This window comes from Delphinapterus leucas, chromosome 3, assembly GCF_059928025.1.
Source record: "Delphinapterus leucas isolate spDelLeu-1000000601 "Yukka" chromosome 3, BTC_Dleu_Yukka2, whole genome shotgun sequence".
Taxonomy (NCBI): domain Eukaryota; kingdom Metazoa; phylum Chordata; class Mammalia; order Artiodactyla; family Monodontidae; genus Delphinapterus; species Delphinapterus leucas.
Genome location: NC_143131.1, coordinates 93,739,717 through 93,756,400, shown reverse-complemented (window position 1 = coordinate 93,756,400; position 16,684 = coordinate 93,739,717). Strand labels below are relative to the sequence as shown.

The window sequence follows — 16,684 nt, the reverse complement described above, 5'->3', positions numbered from 1 at the left end:
GAAACTGGCATAACCAGTAACCAAATCCCTCACCTCGCCAACCTGGTGCTCTTTCATTATATGATTACTTGTTTTCAAATAAGTATTCCGGAACTAGGAAGAACTGGTTAGTGCATTAAGCCATCACTGACATTGATTACATGTCAAATCATGTTATTAACAAGCTCTTAAGTCTTAAAGATATGAACTAATTGCATTTACCCATCTAACTGTGTGCACCTGGCACGAGTATAAACACGTATTTGCATGTACACATACATAAGGCTGAAACTATGCAACTATGAGTGTCTCGTTTTTTGGCTGGGCAAAGGATAGTGATGTCATGTTAAAAGACACTTCAGGGAGAAATCGCTCTACAAATGGTAAAATTTCTTACCACCCTCAAACAAATTCACCACGTGTTGTACCTAAATATAGGTCATCATTTTTTTTATTAACAAGAAGGAACCTCACTGTCAAATTGTTTAATCATCTTATTATAATGATAAGAAACTCAGTCCAAAGAGCTGAGGTTTCCTAAAACCGTGCTTAAAATCATGCCAGATTCCTTCTTAAACACAGATGAGAAAAATCAGGCATAGAAATTCATAGGACACACAGCTTCTATGACCAGTGGTAGCCTCTGATTTCAGAGTTCCCGTTAACCACGACCTTCCAATATTACCTGTTTCTCTTTTTCCGGTGTTCTCTATTAGAATTTTCTGATTCACTACCACTGCTTGTGTTACAGCGTGAGCGCGACCTGAAAACAAAATAAGAGCAAAAGGAAAAAAAAAAAAAACAACTCACATTTATGACAAATGAAAAATTTCAGAAAGGTTCATGTTGGTTTTTTAGAATTAATTTTGCAGTAAAATTACTAATCCAAACATAAGTAGCTGTCGTACCCTCTCCCAGTCAGAGTTTCTCAGTTCAGCCAGGCATCTGAGTGTCTACAGAAATGAGAGCAGATTAAAGCAAATGTCACCATGCTCCCTGAAGGGACCACAGAAACAAATACTTCCAACAGAACTCTGACGTGGAAAAGCTAAAAGCCCCTGGGGTGGACTAAATATGGACACAAAGTCCTGTCAAACCCCTACCTTCATGGAGAAGGGAGAGTTTATTTCCCCTCCTCTTGAATTTGTGCTGGTCCTGTGACTGATTTTTACCAACAGAAGAAGGTGTAAGGGATACTCTGCCAGTTCTAGGACAGTCTCTTAACAGGGCTGGTAGCTTCTGCTTCCTTCCAGCCACCTAAGTTAGCCAGGTGCAGAGACCACAGACAGAGAGAGGTCCCAGATTGCCAGCCATTCTGCCAGGGACTAGCTAGACTAGCTAACAAACAGAATCACACAAGATATATATGGCTGTTGTTATGTTCAACCACCAAGTTTTGGGTGGTTTTAATGTAGCAAGAGATAACAGAGGGAATTCCCTGGCGGTCCAGTGGTCGAGACTCCACGCTTCCACTGCAGGGGGCACGGGTTTGATCCCTGGTCAGGGAAGTAAGATCCTGCATGCCACCGCACGCACGATGTGGCCAAAAAAAAAAAAAAAAAAGAAAGAAAGAAAGAAAAAAAAAAAGAGATAACTGAGACAGCTCCTCTAAGACAAAAGGAGCAGAAAAAAGAAAAAAAGAGAAACTCCTAAGGATGTTAAGAAAGGAAGACTGAGAACCAGTTGAAGCCAAAATTGATATTTCAAAGTTAAAAAAAATTACAATACTCTTAAAAAAACATTACAATACTCTTAAAGCAGCCACTAATAAAACAAAACATTTTCCCCACTCCTGCCTCAGGTCTGCGCTGTGCTAATCTGCTAAGCCCCCTCCCTCTCCCTTGACCCGCCTTCCAATTTGTTTTCTTTACCTCCTCCTCTGCTTTAGATCTGAGTCCTCACCACTGTTATGGACTTTCCTATGGAAAACAAACAAACGACATTAAGGAGAAGAGAAAATTATCAGTTGGCTAAGGAAAGCATACCCAAATGAGTTTCACTTCAGTTAACGTACGTCCCTTACAGAGTCATCGGTTCACCAAACACAGCAGTCACACACATATGCTCAGCCCTACAACTGGCCCCAGAAACATAATACCAACTGGTCTCAAGAAGCCAGCAATCTAGCAGGGGCTACAAACAGACCATAAATAACTATGCACAACGTGTCTGGTAAGTTCCATTCATCCAATGAAGGGGCTCATCTGTAGTTCCTAGGTCTGCAAGTGAAACCAAGTGCTAACCTAATTAGGCCCACCAAACCTTACCTGCCTCGCATGCTTTTTTTTTGGGGGGGGGGGAAGTGGGCTGTGTTGGATCTTCATTGCTGTGCATGGACTTTCTCTAGTTGCAGCAAGCGGGGGCTACTCCTCATTGCAGTGCAGTGGGCTCTAGGCGCACGGGTTTCAGTAGTTGTGGCACACGGGCTCAGGAGTTGTGGCTTGCGGGCTCTAGAGCGCAGGCTCAGTAGTTGTTGCGCATGGACTTAGCTGCTCCACGGCATGTGGGATCTTCCCGGACCAGGGATCAAACCCGTGTCCCCTGCATTGGCAGGCGGATTCTTAGCCACTGCGCCACCAGGGAAGTCCTGCCTTGCGTGCTTTCAATTGATTTTAAATTAGATGCCCACAGCTTCCTTATATATAACACCTCTGACATATGGGTCACAATAGTAATGGTTGCTTAAGTTGTTTTTCAGGAACTTGGAATTAGTTCTTGCCCAGTTCAGGCCGGCTGAAACCACTCACCATTCAACTGGGCCTGCGTGAGTGTCCAATGGATGACCTTTTGATGTCAGAGGGCCAAAACCTCCACCCTCAGAACATGTGAACTCCAATATTTTTTGAACATGTGTCCTATGAAGAGCCATGAAGCTCGACTACATTTGCACAGACCACCAATTACCTCCCTCTTCTTACCTCCAGTCACCTCTCCCCACGCCTCAGACCACCCTGCCTCTTTATCCCATGAATAGCCCTAAGCCCTATCTTCAGGGAGGCAGATTTGAGATTTGTTCTCCCTTCACCTTGCTTGGCTGTCTCGTGAATAAACTGTTTCTCTGAAGCAAACCTTGGCATCTCAGCATTTGGCTTGCTGCAAAGTTGGGCAAACAAACTCAATTCAGTAACACAATCAACCAAGCCAAGTTCTGCCATAATCTGACATCAGCTCTCACCCAAATGCCCTTTCCAACACCCTGGCCTCCACGTCCCTTGTCATCGTCTCTAATGACCTCTTCACTACAACTCAGCAACCCCATCATGGTCACACTTTGGACTTTATCATCTGTAACCACCCACAAACACTCTGCTCTCTGACTGAAATCTCCTCTCCTTCCTGAATACCACTTCCTATTTACCTTCAAACAGCTTTGATGGGGCACTCTGGTTAAATATGCGGGCTCTGTAGTCCTGAATGTGAATCCCATCCCATCCATTGTTAAGTTGTGTGATTTAAACAAATTACTTCTCTACTGAGCCTCAGTTTTAATAGTACTTCCCACACAGGGTTTTTATGAGGATAAAATGAATTAATATATTTAAAATGCACAGAGTAGGACCCGGCCCACTGTCAGCACTCAATAAATGCTGGCTATTATTAGTATTACTATTATTGCTTATTCAATGACTTCCATTCTATCTTTCTTTGACCTCAGTAGTACCATCTGTCTATAGACCTTGCAACTTTCCATCAGTTCCTCACCTTTTTTCGTTCCCTCCCTGACTCAGCTCAGATTTCCATCATCTCAATAACATGTATTCCAGTACTCGAAACTTCCTCCAACTCTGTTTTTTGTTCAGTCTTTTTGTCAAAACCCCAAGTATGGGTGAATCCAACTCTCCAGGTTCTCTGAGCCAGCCGGCAAAAGCTGGCCGAGCAGTGCTGGATGAAGTTACGTAAAAGGGCATATTAGCTACACTACAAATCCATTTGCATAACCTCAAGTAGATCTACAACATGACCCAGCAATCCTACCACCTTTCTCTGATCTAAGTACTCTCAGTTTCTGTAAAGCAGTTTCAAACTCTTTTCACCTCGCAACCCTCTACTGCTTCAGCAGATGACTTTGTGTTCTCCTTCCAAAGTGAAAAGTAGCCAGCCATCAGATGGGAACTCTTTCCTCTTCCTGTTACCAAAAATAAAACTGACCAACATCTCCCTCTCTTATTTACGGAACTGTCCCTATAATTAAGGTCAGTCCCTTCACCTGTGCCGTGTGGGTCCCATCACCTCTTATCTACTCTGTGACTGTCATTAACTACCCTCCTATCGCTCACATATATTCAACTTGTCCTCATAGCAAATTCTTTTACCAGCTTTTCAACATTCTCAAGTCTCTCCTATTTAGACATACACATAACTACTTTGACTCCACATCACCCATGATTTCCTGCCCAGTCTCTCCTCTCTCCTTCAAAGCCACACTTCTTGAGAGAGGTGTCTATGCCCTTTGGTCTCCATTTCCTTACCCTTTGTTATACGTGCCTTTGCACTCCAGTCAGGGCAGACATGGCTCTTTAAGGCCACATTCATGACTTTCATTCCCCCATTTTCCTAACATAATTATATCAAATAACATAACACTGATATGTAAACGCAATTATATAAGTATTGTTCACAGATGATCTAAACAGTGTTTCGGAACACAATTCCATTCTTGTATGGGTTTAAGGTTTTCTTAGCGATGATAACTGCCAAGTTTTCTACATACCTATCAGCTGCTTAGTTTTCCTTGTGCTTCTCACTGACTCTTCATCCCAACTCTGAGAAAACTGCAAAGCTCCTCCTGAGATGCACGAATACTCAGATAATCTGCAAGTTACATTTACATCCCTCCTGGAGCCCTCTGCCCTCCTGCTCATATCTGAACAGCCTGCTGTCTAGTACTGCTGCACAAATGTCACTTTGATTACCTCTCTTCACCATGAACCAGGGAATTCCTTTTGCTTCTGTTGGATGGTTCCCATATTTCCAGGTCTCATGGCCTCTTGTCTTGGTTTTGGTGGAACTTGTTGACAGAGAAAACTGCATGGCAGGTACATTATTTTTTTTTGTTTTGAGAGCTGAAATTTCTGACAATGTCTTTATTCTACACATATAATTATGGTTTATCTGGGCACAGAATCCTAAATTGAAAATAATCTTCCTTCAGCATTTTGAAGGCAATGCCTCGTTATCTTCTTTCCCTGCGTTTGCTGTTAAGCAGCCCAATGCCATGATTCTGATTTGTCACCATTCGTGCGTGGCCTTTCTTTTCTCTCCCATTTTCCTCCCCGACACCAAGTTTTAAAAATTCTTTCTTAATCTATAATGTTTTGAAATTTAATGATCTTGGTATGGATCTAATTTTTCAATCTAGTATGACAAATACTCAGTGGGTTCTCTCTATAGAGTTAAATCATTCCGTTCTGGGATATTTTCTTGTACTATTTCTTTTTTTTTTTTTTTTTTTTGTATTTACTATTTCTTTAATAGTTTCCTCTCCTGCAATTTTTGTCTTTTTTCCCTTAGAAATTTTATTAGTCAAATGATTGATATCCAGGTTCGATCATTTTTAATCCTTATTTCCATGGATTTGTTTTGTTTTGTTTTGGTTCTACTTTGGGAAAGATTTCCTTAACTTTATCTTCCAAACCTTCTATTAATTATGTAAAATTCTACCCCACGAGTTTAAAATCTGAAAACTCTTATGCACTCTTTCCTTTCAATACCACAGTTTTCACTTTTCTAAAGATAATAAACTTTTTTAGAAATTTTTCTTTGTTTCTTATATTGTCTCTATTTCCTGTGAGCTCCCACACATGCACTCCTAATTGTTGGTTCAGTCTCTGTCTTTCCAAAGAGATGCTATCCTCAAGTGCCAGGTGATTATGGCTCTCTTCGTATTTAAGCATTAGGCACGAGAAAGACTGGAACCCTCTGGATGGTGCAGTGCATGTTAACTGAGGGCCTCACTGCAATGTGGAGCTAAGTAAAGTGGGTAGTCTCAACCATTTCATTGGAGGATCCTTTGAAAGCTGCTATCTGTAGGCCTTTCCCCTAGTATCTGTCCATATCCTACAGTGAGATTTTCTAATCTCATGCCTAGGAGATATAAACCTGGCTTCTAGCAGTCTGGGAATGAAGAGGGACGGAAGCTATTTAGTAACCAGATTCTTCACTCTCTTGATTTTTCACATGGGCACAATTTCACTAACTCTTTTACAAATTAATCCTCTTCAACTAAAGCAAATAAATGCTAAAGTTTCTCATAGCTCTATCATTGGCTTTGTCTTTGCATTCTATCCATACTGTCTATCTAGACAGCCTCAGTTCTATTTCATATTTCAACTAACACCTACGAGAAATCTATATTTCAGTCCAGATGGCTAATCTAGCTCCTGACTTATATCCAACAATCCATGTAAATCCCGCATGTGGACTTCTCCAAGGTACCACAAATTCAACTTATCAACAACCAAACTCAGAGCTATGCTTTTTGAGCCTGTAATGTCCAGGTGGTTCTTATTTCAGTACATCACACCTCAATCCATGAAACTGCACAAGCCCGTACTCATTCTTGATATCTGTCACTCCTTCACCCCTCATTTTGGTCCTTCTAGTCCCACTGCTTTTACCTCCTACAGGGTCGCAAAACCATTCACTTCCTTATATCTCCACATCACCACCTTAGCGCAAGCTCCCATTCTCTCTCTCCAGGACTCATATGCTGCCTGATCTATTTCCCCTACTACCTTCTCCCACCTTCTCTCCACAGGACAGTAAGGATCACCTTTACCCAATACAAATGCAACTGTGGTATCACCCCCTTAGAAAAACCACTGGTCTAATGACCAAAATCCTCAACAAAGTCCAGGTGTCTTTTTTTTTTTTTTTTTGCGGTTCGCGGGCCTCTCACTGTTGTGGCCTCTCCCGTTGCGGAGCACAGGCTCCGGACGCGCAGGCTCAGCGGCCATGGCTCACGGGCCCAGCCGCTCCGCGGCACGTGGGATCTTCCCGGACCGAGGCACGAACCCGTGTCCCCTGCATTGGCAGGCGGACTCTCAACCACTGCGCCACCAGGGAAGCCCTCCAGGCGTCCTTTGAGATCTGGCCTCATCTTTCTCTCTGGGCTCATTTCCAACACATTTCTGTTCACTCAGTGCTTGAGCAACACTGGCTTTTCAGCCTTGCTCCACACTCTGTTCCATCCCAAGGCCCCTGAATATGTTGCCCCCGAATATGTTGCCCCCATTCCTGGAATGATCTTTTCTCTTCTTGCCTGCTCTGGCCTCAGCACGCAGCTCAAGAATCCAACCTCAGGGAACACTTCCCGACCTCCTTGACTCAAGGACTCAGCAAAACTTCACCTATTGGTGCTGGTTACACAAGTGTTTGGTTTGTTAAAATTTATCAAGCTGTTATACCTGTGATATGTGTACTTTTCTGGAGACATGTTAGGTTACAATAACAAGTTCTTATAAATCCCTCTAAGCACCCTATTAACTCCCCACTCAAGGACATAGAAAAGTTATAACTGCATAGGCATTTGTGTGATTCGTGTATTTCTTCCCCAAATTGTAAGCTCCCAAAGGGCAGGGACTTTCTCTAGTGCTGTTTAACACAGTGCCTGGCATAAAGTAGGCACTAATGAACATTTCTGAGTGTGAAAAGGGACAGGGGTGAAAATAACTTGTACTGGCTAGGAAGTATGCTAGCCTTCTTCTTCTAGAACAGGACTGCTTAAACAAGCAGGCTTCAGGGTCTCCATGAACCTTGAAATATTCTATGAAAATTTGTCCGTGTATTTAATTAAGTACTTTTTCCTCCTCCGGAATGAATCCAACATTTCATCAGATTCTCAGAGAGTTTTATCACCGAAAAAGGTTAAGGATCAGTGTTCTAGACTCAGCCAGAATTTGATAGATTTATCCATTTGATGACAAACAACTGGCAAAATAGAAAATTTTGATATGTTTTGCAAAATATGTTACCCTGGCCATGCACTGCAAAATAGAATTTTCTATTATTAAATTTAAGTCCTTGAGATTTCTCCATGCTGATGACAAATCTCGGTTTTAAATGTCAGAGTTTATCCAGCTATGCAGGGATTTGTGCTCAAGGGCAAGGTAAATATGTGTGAAAATAAAACAAGACTGAGAAGGACAGGGCAATTATAGGGCATTTAGAGGGGAAAGAAACAAAGAATGAGCTCTAGCTCTTTATACCAACATGCAGCAATGTCTAGTCTCCTCAAAACACACATGCCCAATAAGAGACCTTTCAAGTACCACACAGAACCAGACAGAGGCCCTGATGCTCAGACAAAAAGACTCTCTATAAAATCAAAAGCCTTTCCTCTGGATGGTGCCAATGAAAGGATCCTCTGTCCACGCACCACAATTACTTCTCTGTATTTCACAGGAAGCCAGCAGAAAACGTATCTCAGTAAAAAAGTCATTAAGTCTGGATTTGGGAATATGTGTGCTCCCGACTATTTCAAGCAATTTGTTTGGGGGAAAAAAATGTAAATTTGTATAAATAATGTAAAAACTTGATAAATTCATTTTCAAGCATATTAAAATAAAAATAACCATCTGCTCAATGTGTGTAATTATTTTATTTAGGGAATGCTGAAAAGGTACACTAATAATTTAGGATGAAAAACTATAAAAACCTATCTATTTAACAATCAAACAGTGCCAAATTCTTAATATATTTAGCAATTCCCACTACCCACATCCCCTGAACACATATATACACACAAATACACTTTAAAGTGTTTCCCAGTGATGTTGCCTTGGTTTTAAGTGTTGTCCAAGATGAACCAATCGTTGGTAGGGAAGGAGGGCAGAAAATCTATTCCCCTGCCTTAAGTGATGACTCATTATCCCTGCCCTTTTCAGATGTACAGACCTGGATCCACTTCTAGACTGGAACAGTTACCCACAAGGAACAGCTACCATTTTCTCCCCAAGCCTGTTTTCTCATCTGTGAAAGTGAGATAATAATGCTGGGCCAGGGATTTTCCATCGGTTCTCAGTCCCATCTGCACCCACCGCTAATCTCCCCTGTATTGCCAAGACTGGAGGCCTTAATATCACATCTTCCTGGATTCCTTTGCCACTTAGGCACTCAGGAGAGATTTGAAGGCAGGAGGAAAGGGCAAGTGATTTTGCTTCTAGCAGGACCTGTGGCACCCACTGTTGCACTCCTTACAACTGGGGGTTCCACAGTGTTAGCTATGGCAGTGGTACCTCTAGCAGTGGCATCAAGAGTCACTCCTACAGTGGCGGAGCCCCCGGAGTGCCAGCAGCAAGTACAGGCACCCGAGGGCCAGCTGAAAGGCGGAAGCAGCCTTGACTCTCTGGGTGACACCCTGTCTCTCCTCTTACTCCTGGCTGCACAGTGTCCAGGTTGCAGACATGCACCACTCTCTGCCTTTTGCTCCTTCAGTCCTGTCCACGTTTGTGTACCAATCCCTGCATTAATCCCTCTCTGCTGGAAAGGCCTAGTGACTGAATGATATATACACCAATTTCTATAGGGGTATCATAAGGGTTAAATGAGATAACACATAGCAAGTAATCTGCTCAGTACTTGGAACATGGTAAATGGAAGCTATTTTTCCATTATTCTATCTAATCGTGTTGCTCATGATCCAGCTCCCCCTTCTCAGTCCTACTAGGTGAAGGTGATGACCTTTCCCTTCTTAATTACCAAAGGATTTCAGTGAAGTTGGACCTGGTTTGAGAAAGCTGGGGATGAAGACCCTGGGAAACTGGCAGAAGTAGAAGACATCAAACAGGGATGGACCAGCAAGTGAGTAGGAACAAGGGCAGAGAAAAGAGAAGGGCTTCTGCTTTCTAAATCTACAGTGTATACAAAAAGAACCTTGACAGTTATCTGAAAACATGACCTGAACTTCTCATAATTATAAGTCACTTGTAAAATACCATTTATATAGGTACACAAAGTAAAACACAGTCCCCATCAGGTAGGAATGAAATGAGTTTCTCTGGTAAGTGATTTCTAGGTCTTCCTCTCTTGGACCTGTCATATTGCCCAGGCTGCTTTGCAGAGACAGTCCAAAACTGCTAGATATGAATTTTTTTTAGTTAAGTACACACACGCAAATATAATCACACAAACAATGTGACCTGCTGGGTAAAATGTAACAGGATTCATTTTCTCTGTTCTTTGAAAGGGGTTTTACTCAAGTTTAAGCAACAATATCAGTCCTGAGAGCAAAGCACTCAGTCTCCACTAAGAGAATTCTCTCTAAACATAATCCTATCTTCTCAGATAAAAACATTTAAATCTTTTATATATTAATATGTATCATTATACAATATATATTATATACACTACATATTATATATACTATATAATATCTATTCTCAAAATACATTATATACATTTTTTAAAATGTAGTCTTAACTACAATACAGAAAGCGAGTTCCCATCAATATTTCATGAAATTATTCTCTGAAACTCTGGCTGTTTAAGAGAAATGCTTCAGGACCCCTAGCTTATTTTATCTCAATTAAAAACAAAAATAAACATATATCCTTATTGTGAAGCAATTATACTCTAATAAAGATATTAAAAAAAAAAAACCCGAAAGCATAAGCTCTCTGTTACCATGGGGAGACAAACAATCATGATACTATGAGAGTAACCTGTGATTAAAATGCGGCTGGGATCCAGGGCTTCTGTTGGGAATTTAAAACCAAGGGTCGTTCAGCTTACCTCCTCCTGGTGGGCTGTACAGAGTCATGGTCGCTCCCACACGAGGGGTTTCGGCGGCGTGCATAGGGGAACTTGGGAGATTTCGTGCGGTCGTTCGGGGAGTTGTAGAGTCCGCTGGAGTGGAAGAGGAAAGGTCAATGATGTCCGCAGAGGGCCTGGAGGAGCAACACCCTAACCTGGATCTAGGGAAGTGTTCATGACTGCACATTTGTTACTGCCTGAAGAATACTGGATCATGGGCACATGGTTCTCTTTGCTGACAAGATTTCTTGAAAGAAAAGAGAAGTAAACAAATCATAAAAATCTTCATTTTGCAGGAACGGGTTTGTCTCACTGGCCTTCAACAGTAAGAAACCAACACACACAAATGATGGCAATAACAACAACAATCCACACTTATAATGAATCCACCACATGCCAGGTGCTGCCTGAGCTGAGGGCTTTATATTCATTATCTCAGCTTTTCTCCAGATCAACCCTAATCACCAAAGTACAATTATTAGACCCATGTAACAGAAAAGAAAACAGAAATACAGAATGTTTAATTACGCAGCCAAGTAGAGTAGCTAGGAAACAGGCAGAGCTAGAATCTGAACCACTGTGTGGTCAGACCTGGAACCACCATAACTATATGGCCAGTAAGTTATGATGCAGGTCTGCTCCTGGTATGGTAGCTGTGAACAAAAGAAACTAAATATTTCTATATTTCTAGGAATAAAGGTCTACTAGAAGCACTGTTCATGAGCTATAGTTTTCAACTCAAGTTTTTACAAGAACTATGAAAATGGGAAAATTACCATTTATATGTCATTTCGCATATTCTAATGACCACCAAGCCATCCTAATGCTCTTTCAGGCAGTTTCTTAGTATATACAAATTTTCCTTTCTGTCTTTCCAGGAGAAAGTTTCACGTTAGGACACATCCTGTTGACCTCTACTTCAGAAGTTCTCGGTCACACAGATTTAGGAATCTGACTGACTTGTCCACAGTTAGTCATCACCAGCCACAAAGCAGTTGGATTCCATTATTTAACAAGCTGCAATTGCTAACCCCTTTTATACTGTTCTCCTTTATAAAAACAATGATTCTCTTTACCTCTGGGGGCCATTTTCTTCCCACGGCGCATGAGATTTGCTTCTTTGGGTAACAGGGCTGTTTTCATTCTTTGCTTTCTTAAAGCTTTAATTAAAAAACAAAAAGAGTGTAGAAATTAGCTAGAAAATAAAAAGAAATTAACTCACATACTTATTTCTTCAGTAAAATTATTTAACAAATGTTTTAAAATGTGTTTTTATTTATACCTGTGACTCATTCCAGAAAGAATATAAAGTGGCTACCTTAATTTAAAAAAATACTTGTTTCCAGCAGTACTTTGGGGGTCTCTTTCCCCCTTCTTTCTTTCTAGTTTTACTTCTTTATGTCAACCAAATGCCGAGTCATCAATTGTTAAGAACCTTTCTAAAGAGTCCACCTGCAGGACACGAAAAAAGGGCACCAGCAAGCCAAGAAAAAGAGGCTGATGAGAAAGGAAAGTTGAGTATCTGGGCTCATGAAGCTGGCTCCCTCTTTTCAGCAGTGGTCAGAGACCGCTGGCTTTGGCCTTGGGTCTGAATCTATGCAGGCTGGTCAGCTCTGGGCAGGTTCAGGCTACCGGAACTGACTTTCTCTGCCCCCAGCTTCTGCCATATCTTGGCTGCATCCTTCCAAATCAGAATGACTTTCAAATGCTATTTCCTGACCTAGTATTATCTTTCTGCCCTAAGAATGTAAATATAACTGAGTTGTTATTCAATCCCAACAAATTGTTTTAGAAACACATGGGAGACACAAGGAAAGGATTCATCAGAACTCTTCTGTCACCAGGGGAGTAGGGGAGGTGTGTCACCTCTCACTTCCCCGGGAGACTCCACTTCAGAAAAAGATAGATCTACTTAACTCTTAATCCACTTTTAACCCTGGCTTTTTGAGGAATCCTCTATTTAATAGTCCTGGAATATAGTCATAGCAGAGTTCTTTGTAACAGTCAAGAAAGAGGAGAGAGAAAATAACAAGGTCATTTCAAAAAATGAAAATAAACTTGTACCCTAGCATACTATATTCATATAGCAATTAATACAACATAAGCTTAAAAAATTAGATATTTGACAAAGGCACGTAACAGAGCATTAGTAGATAGTAGGTATGTTTTACTTATATATGAGCAATATATTACTCTTATAAAGGTTAAAAAATATTTGGAAGATCAAATTTCTAAAGTAAAACCTCACTTTTGAAATGAGGAAAAGTAATAAATATGGTAGATTTAATACAACAGTAGAGAGTTTGAGTGTGTTTAATAAATCAGAAAGAAAAGAGAAAAGGGAGATTGAGAAATGCAGTAGGGAGATGAAAGGGAAATTGAGAGAGCAGCGAAAGAATAATGAAATCCTGGGGGGCAAATTAATTGCATTCACTGACTGAGCTATTTCTCATCTGAAACTTGAGTAGGAAAATTTGGCGGCCCTGCAGGTATCAGTCCTATCGGCAAGAATGCAGTTACAGAGGGGATTGAACTCCTGGGATCTGAATTTCATGCAAGATTACTGTTCTTATGTTGGACTTACCATAAGCATATCCTGTACATACAGATTAAGATGACTCACTAGCCACAGCCGTGAGGCTGACTAAGGGAAGCACAGTAAACGAAAGTGTAGGCAAAAGCAAAGAACTTGTCATTCCAAAAAGAAAACCTGTACAGGGAGCGTCCTGTAACTAAACAAAACAAAATGATGGCAAAACACTGGGGACACCCTGCAACTCTGAGAAATTTCATAACTTAGAATTGTTTTGCTGAGAAATCATAAACTATATCCCTCCTAGTAACAACAACCCAGTTGAATGAAAACACCAGTATTTACTAATGAAAGATGGAGTAGATGATCTAAGAAGTCTCTCAAGGTCATGTATTTCTGACTGCTTGGACTTCTCCATGATGCATGTGGAGCAATCTCTATAGAGGAAGTGAGCTGATGAAAGCTACTTATTGTATGTGTAACATCCTGTTCCATGAACATAATTCGAGATCGGAAAAAGTGATGCTGAAACAGCGTCTTAACAGAGAACAAGGCTGATCTTTCAGGGAAACAATCCACATAATATATTAAGAGAAGGTCTTTCTGCTGGGGGAGGCTGCTGGGAAAATTGGTGCAGAGGACCATGACGACTGTTTATACATATGCAATCACTGCCTTCTGAAACCCTGTGCCTCTAAATGCTATAAACCCTCTTTCTAGGGCCACAGTTCAGTGCATCGCTGTAATGAACGCAGTACATTGAACGTGAATATGATCTACTTTACTTCCCAGGTCCCTCTGAGTTAGTCCATTATATCATGCCATTTAAAAAATCCCATGGAATTTTCACTCTGCTTGGAGAAGGCAGACCACACACTATCTGTGACTTTATCACGCTATGACAGCAGGAGCATTTCCTTCAAATGAGAGGGACATATCCTGATGTTTTATATTTCACCGGCATTTTAAAGTGTTCTTTGGCCCACAGAATTTTTTTCATCAAAAGTATTAGTTAATTATCAGAGTGAAAAGATTCTTAACCTTGCCAACAGAAAAAAAAGCATTTCTGTGACAGCGTATAGTGCGTGTGTCCTTTCAGTTAACCGACTGACCTTTTTATTGGTGAAGGTGCGATAATTTTAGTTGTTCCTTCATTTTCTCCATTTTCCATGTTTGCAGTTACCCGATTTATGCTGTCTGATCCTAGTAGCAAAGAGGGGAAAGAAAGAGATAGTGGAGAAGAAAAGAAAGGAGATAGTGGTCAGAAAAACACAAAGAAGCAAAAACATATTTTTAAATGTAACTTTAGGGACGTCATGGCACACTGTATTGATAAATTTTAATTCCAAATGCATAATGAATTGCCCGATAAATCTGAGTTACTATTTTCTGAAATGTACTAAGCCCTCAACATAACAATGTCCAAAGGGGTCTAGGTTATGGCACCACTTTAAAATGGTACCTTTTGAGACTTTAAGAGTTAAAAAAGTCCCCACATCAACTGTTAAAATAAGAGTCTAAGATATTTAGTACTATTATATTGGAATGTAAGCCATTCCAATCGGTCCTTGATAACTACGTTGTGAAAAAGTTACTGTTTCTTGGCATGCCATGACAACCCTCATGCTCAATCCAACCTACCCAAAATATTTTGAACCTGAAAATATTCCAACTCATAAGGCAAATGGCAAAACCAGAGTAATATAGATGTGAATTGTATCACTCACATAAAAAAAAAGTTTTCAAATGTGTTTTTTAATGTAAATATCCCTTAAGGTCTAAAACTGACTTTTTAAAAGCTTTTATTCCGCAGATTTGCATACACGCTAGATGAACCAGCAGAGGGAGCCCCCAGCAGACACAATGTTGGAAATCATGATCCAAATAAAGTGCAGCAGATGGGCCCAACCAGGAAGTCTGGATCCCATTCTTGGGAGGGAGGCAGATAAGCTGCAGGGGTGAGATGTGCAGCACTGATGAGTTGTCTTCTTTTCTCCAGCGGCGTGGCCCTCACTCTGGGAGGTACAGGGGAAACCAGGGAGGGGATGTCCGAAGCCCTTGTTCAATTAACCGTGTGGCAGGCAGGTGTGTCTTCCTCAGAAAGGCATCTTGTATGTCCAAGGATCAGGTCCTTCAATCCAAAGAGTAATCACCCCTAATGGTTTTCGAGTCGTGAGGTGAGTCTGTAATACTAATAAGAGCTAATATTTACTGAGCACTTAACCACGTGTTGGGTGCTGCCCCAAGTACTTCCGGGTCTTTTTAATTATATAATCCTCAAAATAATCCTCTAAGGTAGATACTAATATTATCCCCATTTTTAAAGATAAGAAAAACAGGACTTTGCCAAGGTCCCAGAGCTCATGAGTGGGGGGGGGGGGCGGGGAGCAGCTTTAAAACCCAGCAGTCTGGCTCCTGAGTCTTAGCTCTAAGCCACCACAGTACACAGCCTTCCATGACCACCTGCACCTCATCCTCAAAAATCAGTCTAAATTAAGGGTCCACTGGGAGAAAAAGACTCTTTAGAAGTGAAAAGAATGTCCAATGAGGGTACTTCCCTGGTGGTCCTGTGGGTAGGACTCCGTGCTCCCAATGCAGGGGGCCCGGGTTCGATCCCTGGTCGAGGAACTAGATCCCGCATGCATGCCACAACTAAGAGTTCGCATGCTGCAACTAAGACCTGGCGCAGCCAAAATAAATAAATTAATTAAAAAATATTAAAAAAAAAAAAAGAATGTCCAATGAGAAGAATATTTAATAGCCAACTAAGAGAAGAATTCTCTCTCAAGGGCAACCAACGCTGAAAGACAACAAGAGAAACAAGTGAGCACCCCAAAGTTGGCCATTCCCTCCAGAACACTTGGAGGCAGGTTTGGCTACTCATCAGGAATGATAAACATTAAGGCATACACCTTGAACACAGAAAGAAAACAGTGGTTTCAAATAAGAGCTCCCAAAACTATTATTACAAGGAATTTGACATGGATTCAACATCTGCATTTTGTTCCTGTTCCGGAACCCTGAAATGAAAAGGTGAACCTGAAGATATGTGGCATTAAAGGTACGCTCATGTGGGAGCAACATTCAGAACCCAGGCATTAGAAAACAATAACATTGAGATCTACGGGAAATTTCACCAGGTATAATAAGTGGAACACAACCAACTCCCGTGAACAACCCCATGTGCTATCAGACATCAGAGTGGCCAGTCACTGTCTATTTTGCCATAACCCTTAATAAAAATCACCTAGGCAGATTCCCAAAATTTCAGGTGCAGATTTCAGATGGAGCTGCTTCTCAAAACTGGAATTCCATGTGGTATGGTCCTGGGACAGTGGCAGGAGGGATTAATTCATTTGTGCCCCAGACAGAATTACCCCAACATCATATTTTTAATTGTTTTGAATACATGTTTTTAAA

General features: G+C 41.1%; 1 protein-coding gene across 5 annotated transcripts in view; it reads right to left on the bottom strand.

The window, feature by feature from the left end:
* The window catches only part of EPB41L4A (erythrocyte membrane protein band 4.1 like 4A), a 260,546-nt gene that overhangs the window by 35,653 nt on the left and 208,209 nt on the right, over window positions 1-16,684 (bottom strand). For 4 of the 5 annotated variants that reach the window (XM_089909174.1, XM_089909173.1, XM_022591117.3 and 1 more), the window contains 5 exons: window positions 14,377-14,467; window positions 11,808-11,891; window positions 10,711-10,824; window positions 1,851-1,898; window positions 665-742 (listed from right to left, as the gene is read on the bottom strand). In XM_089909174.1, coding sequence (XP_089765300.1) covers window positions 665-742; window positions 1,851-1,898; window positions 10,711-10,824; window positions 11,808-11,891; window positions 14,377-14,467 — 415 coding nt within the window. The remainder of the gene's footprint in view (window positions 1-664; window positions 743-1,850; window positions 1,899-10,710; window positions 10,825-11,807; window positions 11,892-14,376; window positions 14,468-16,684) is intronic. The other variant, XM_089909175.1, reaches the window with a different exon arrangement.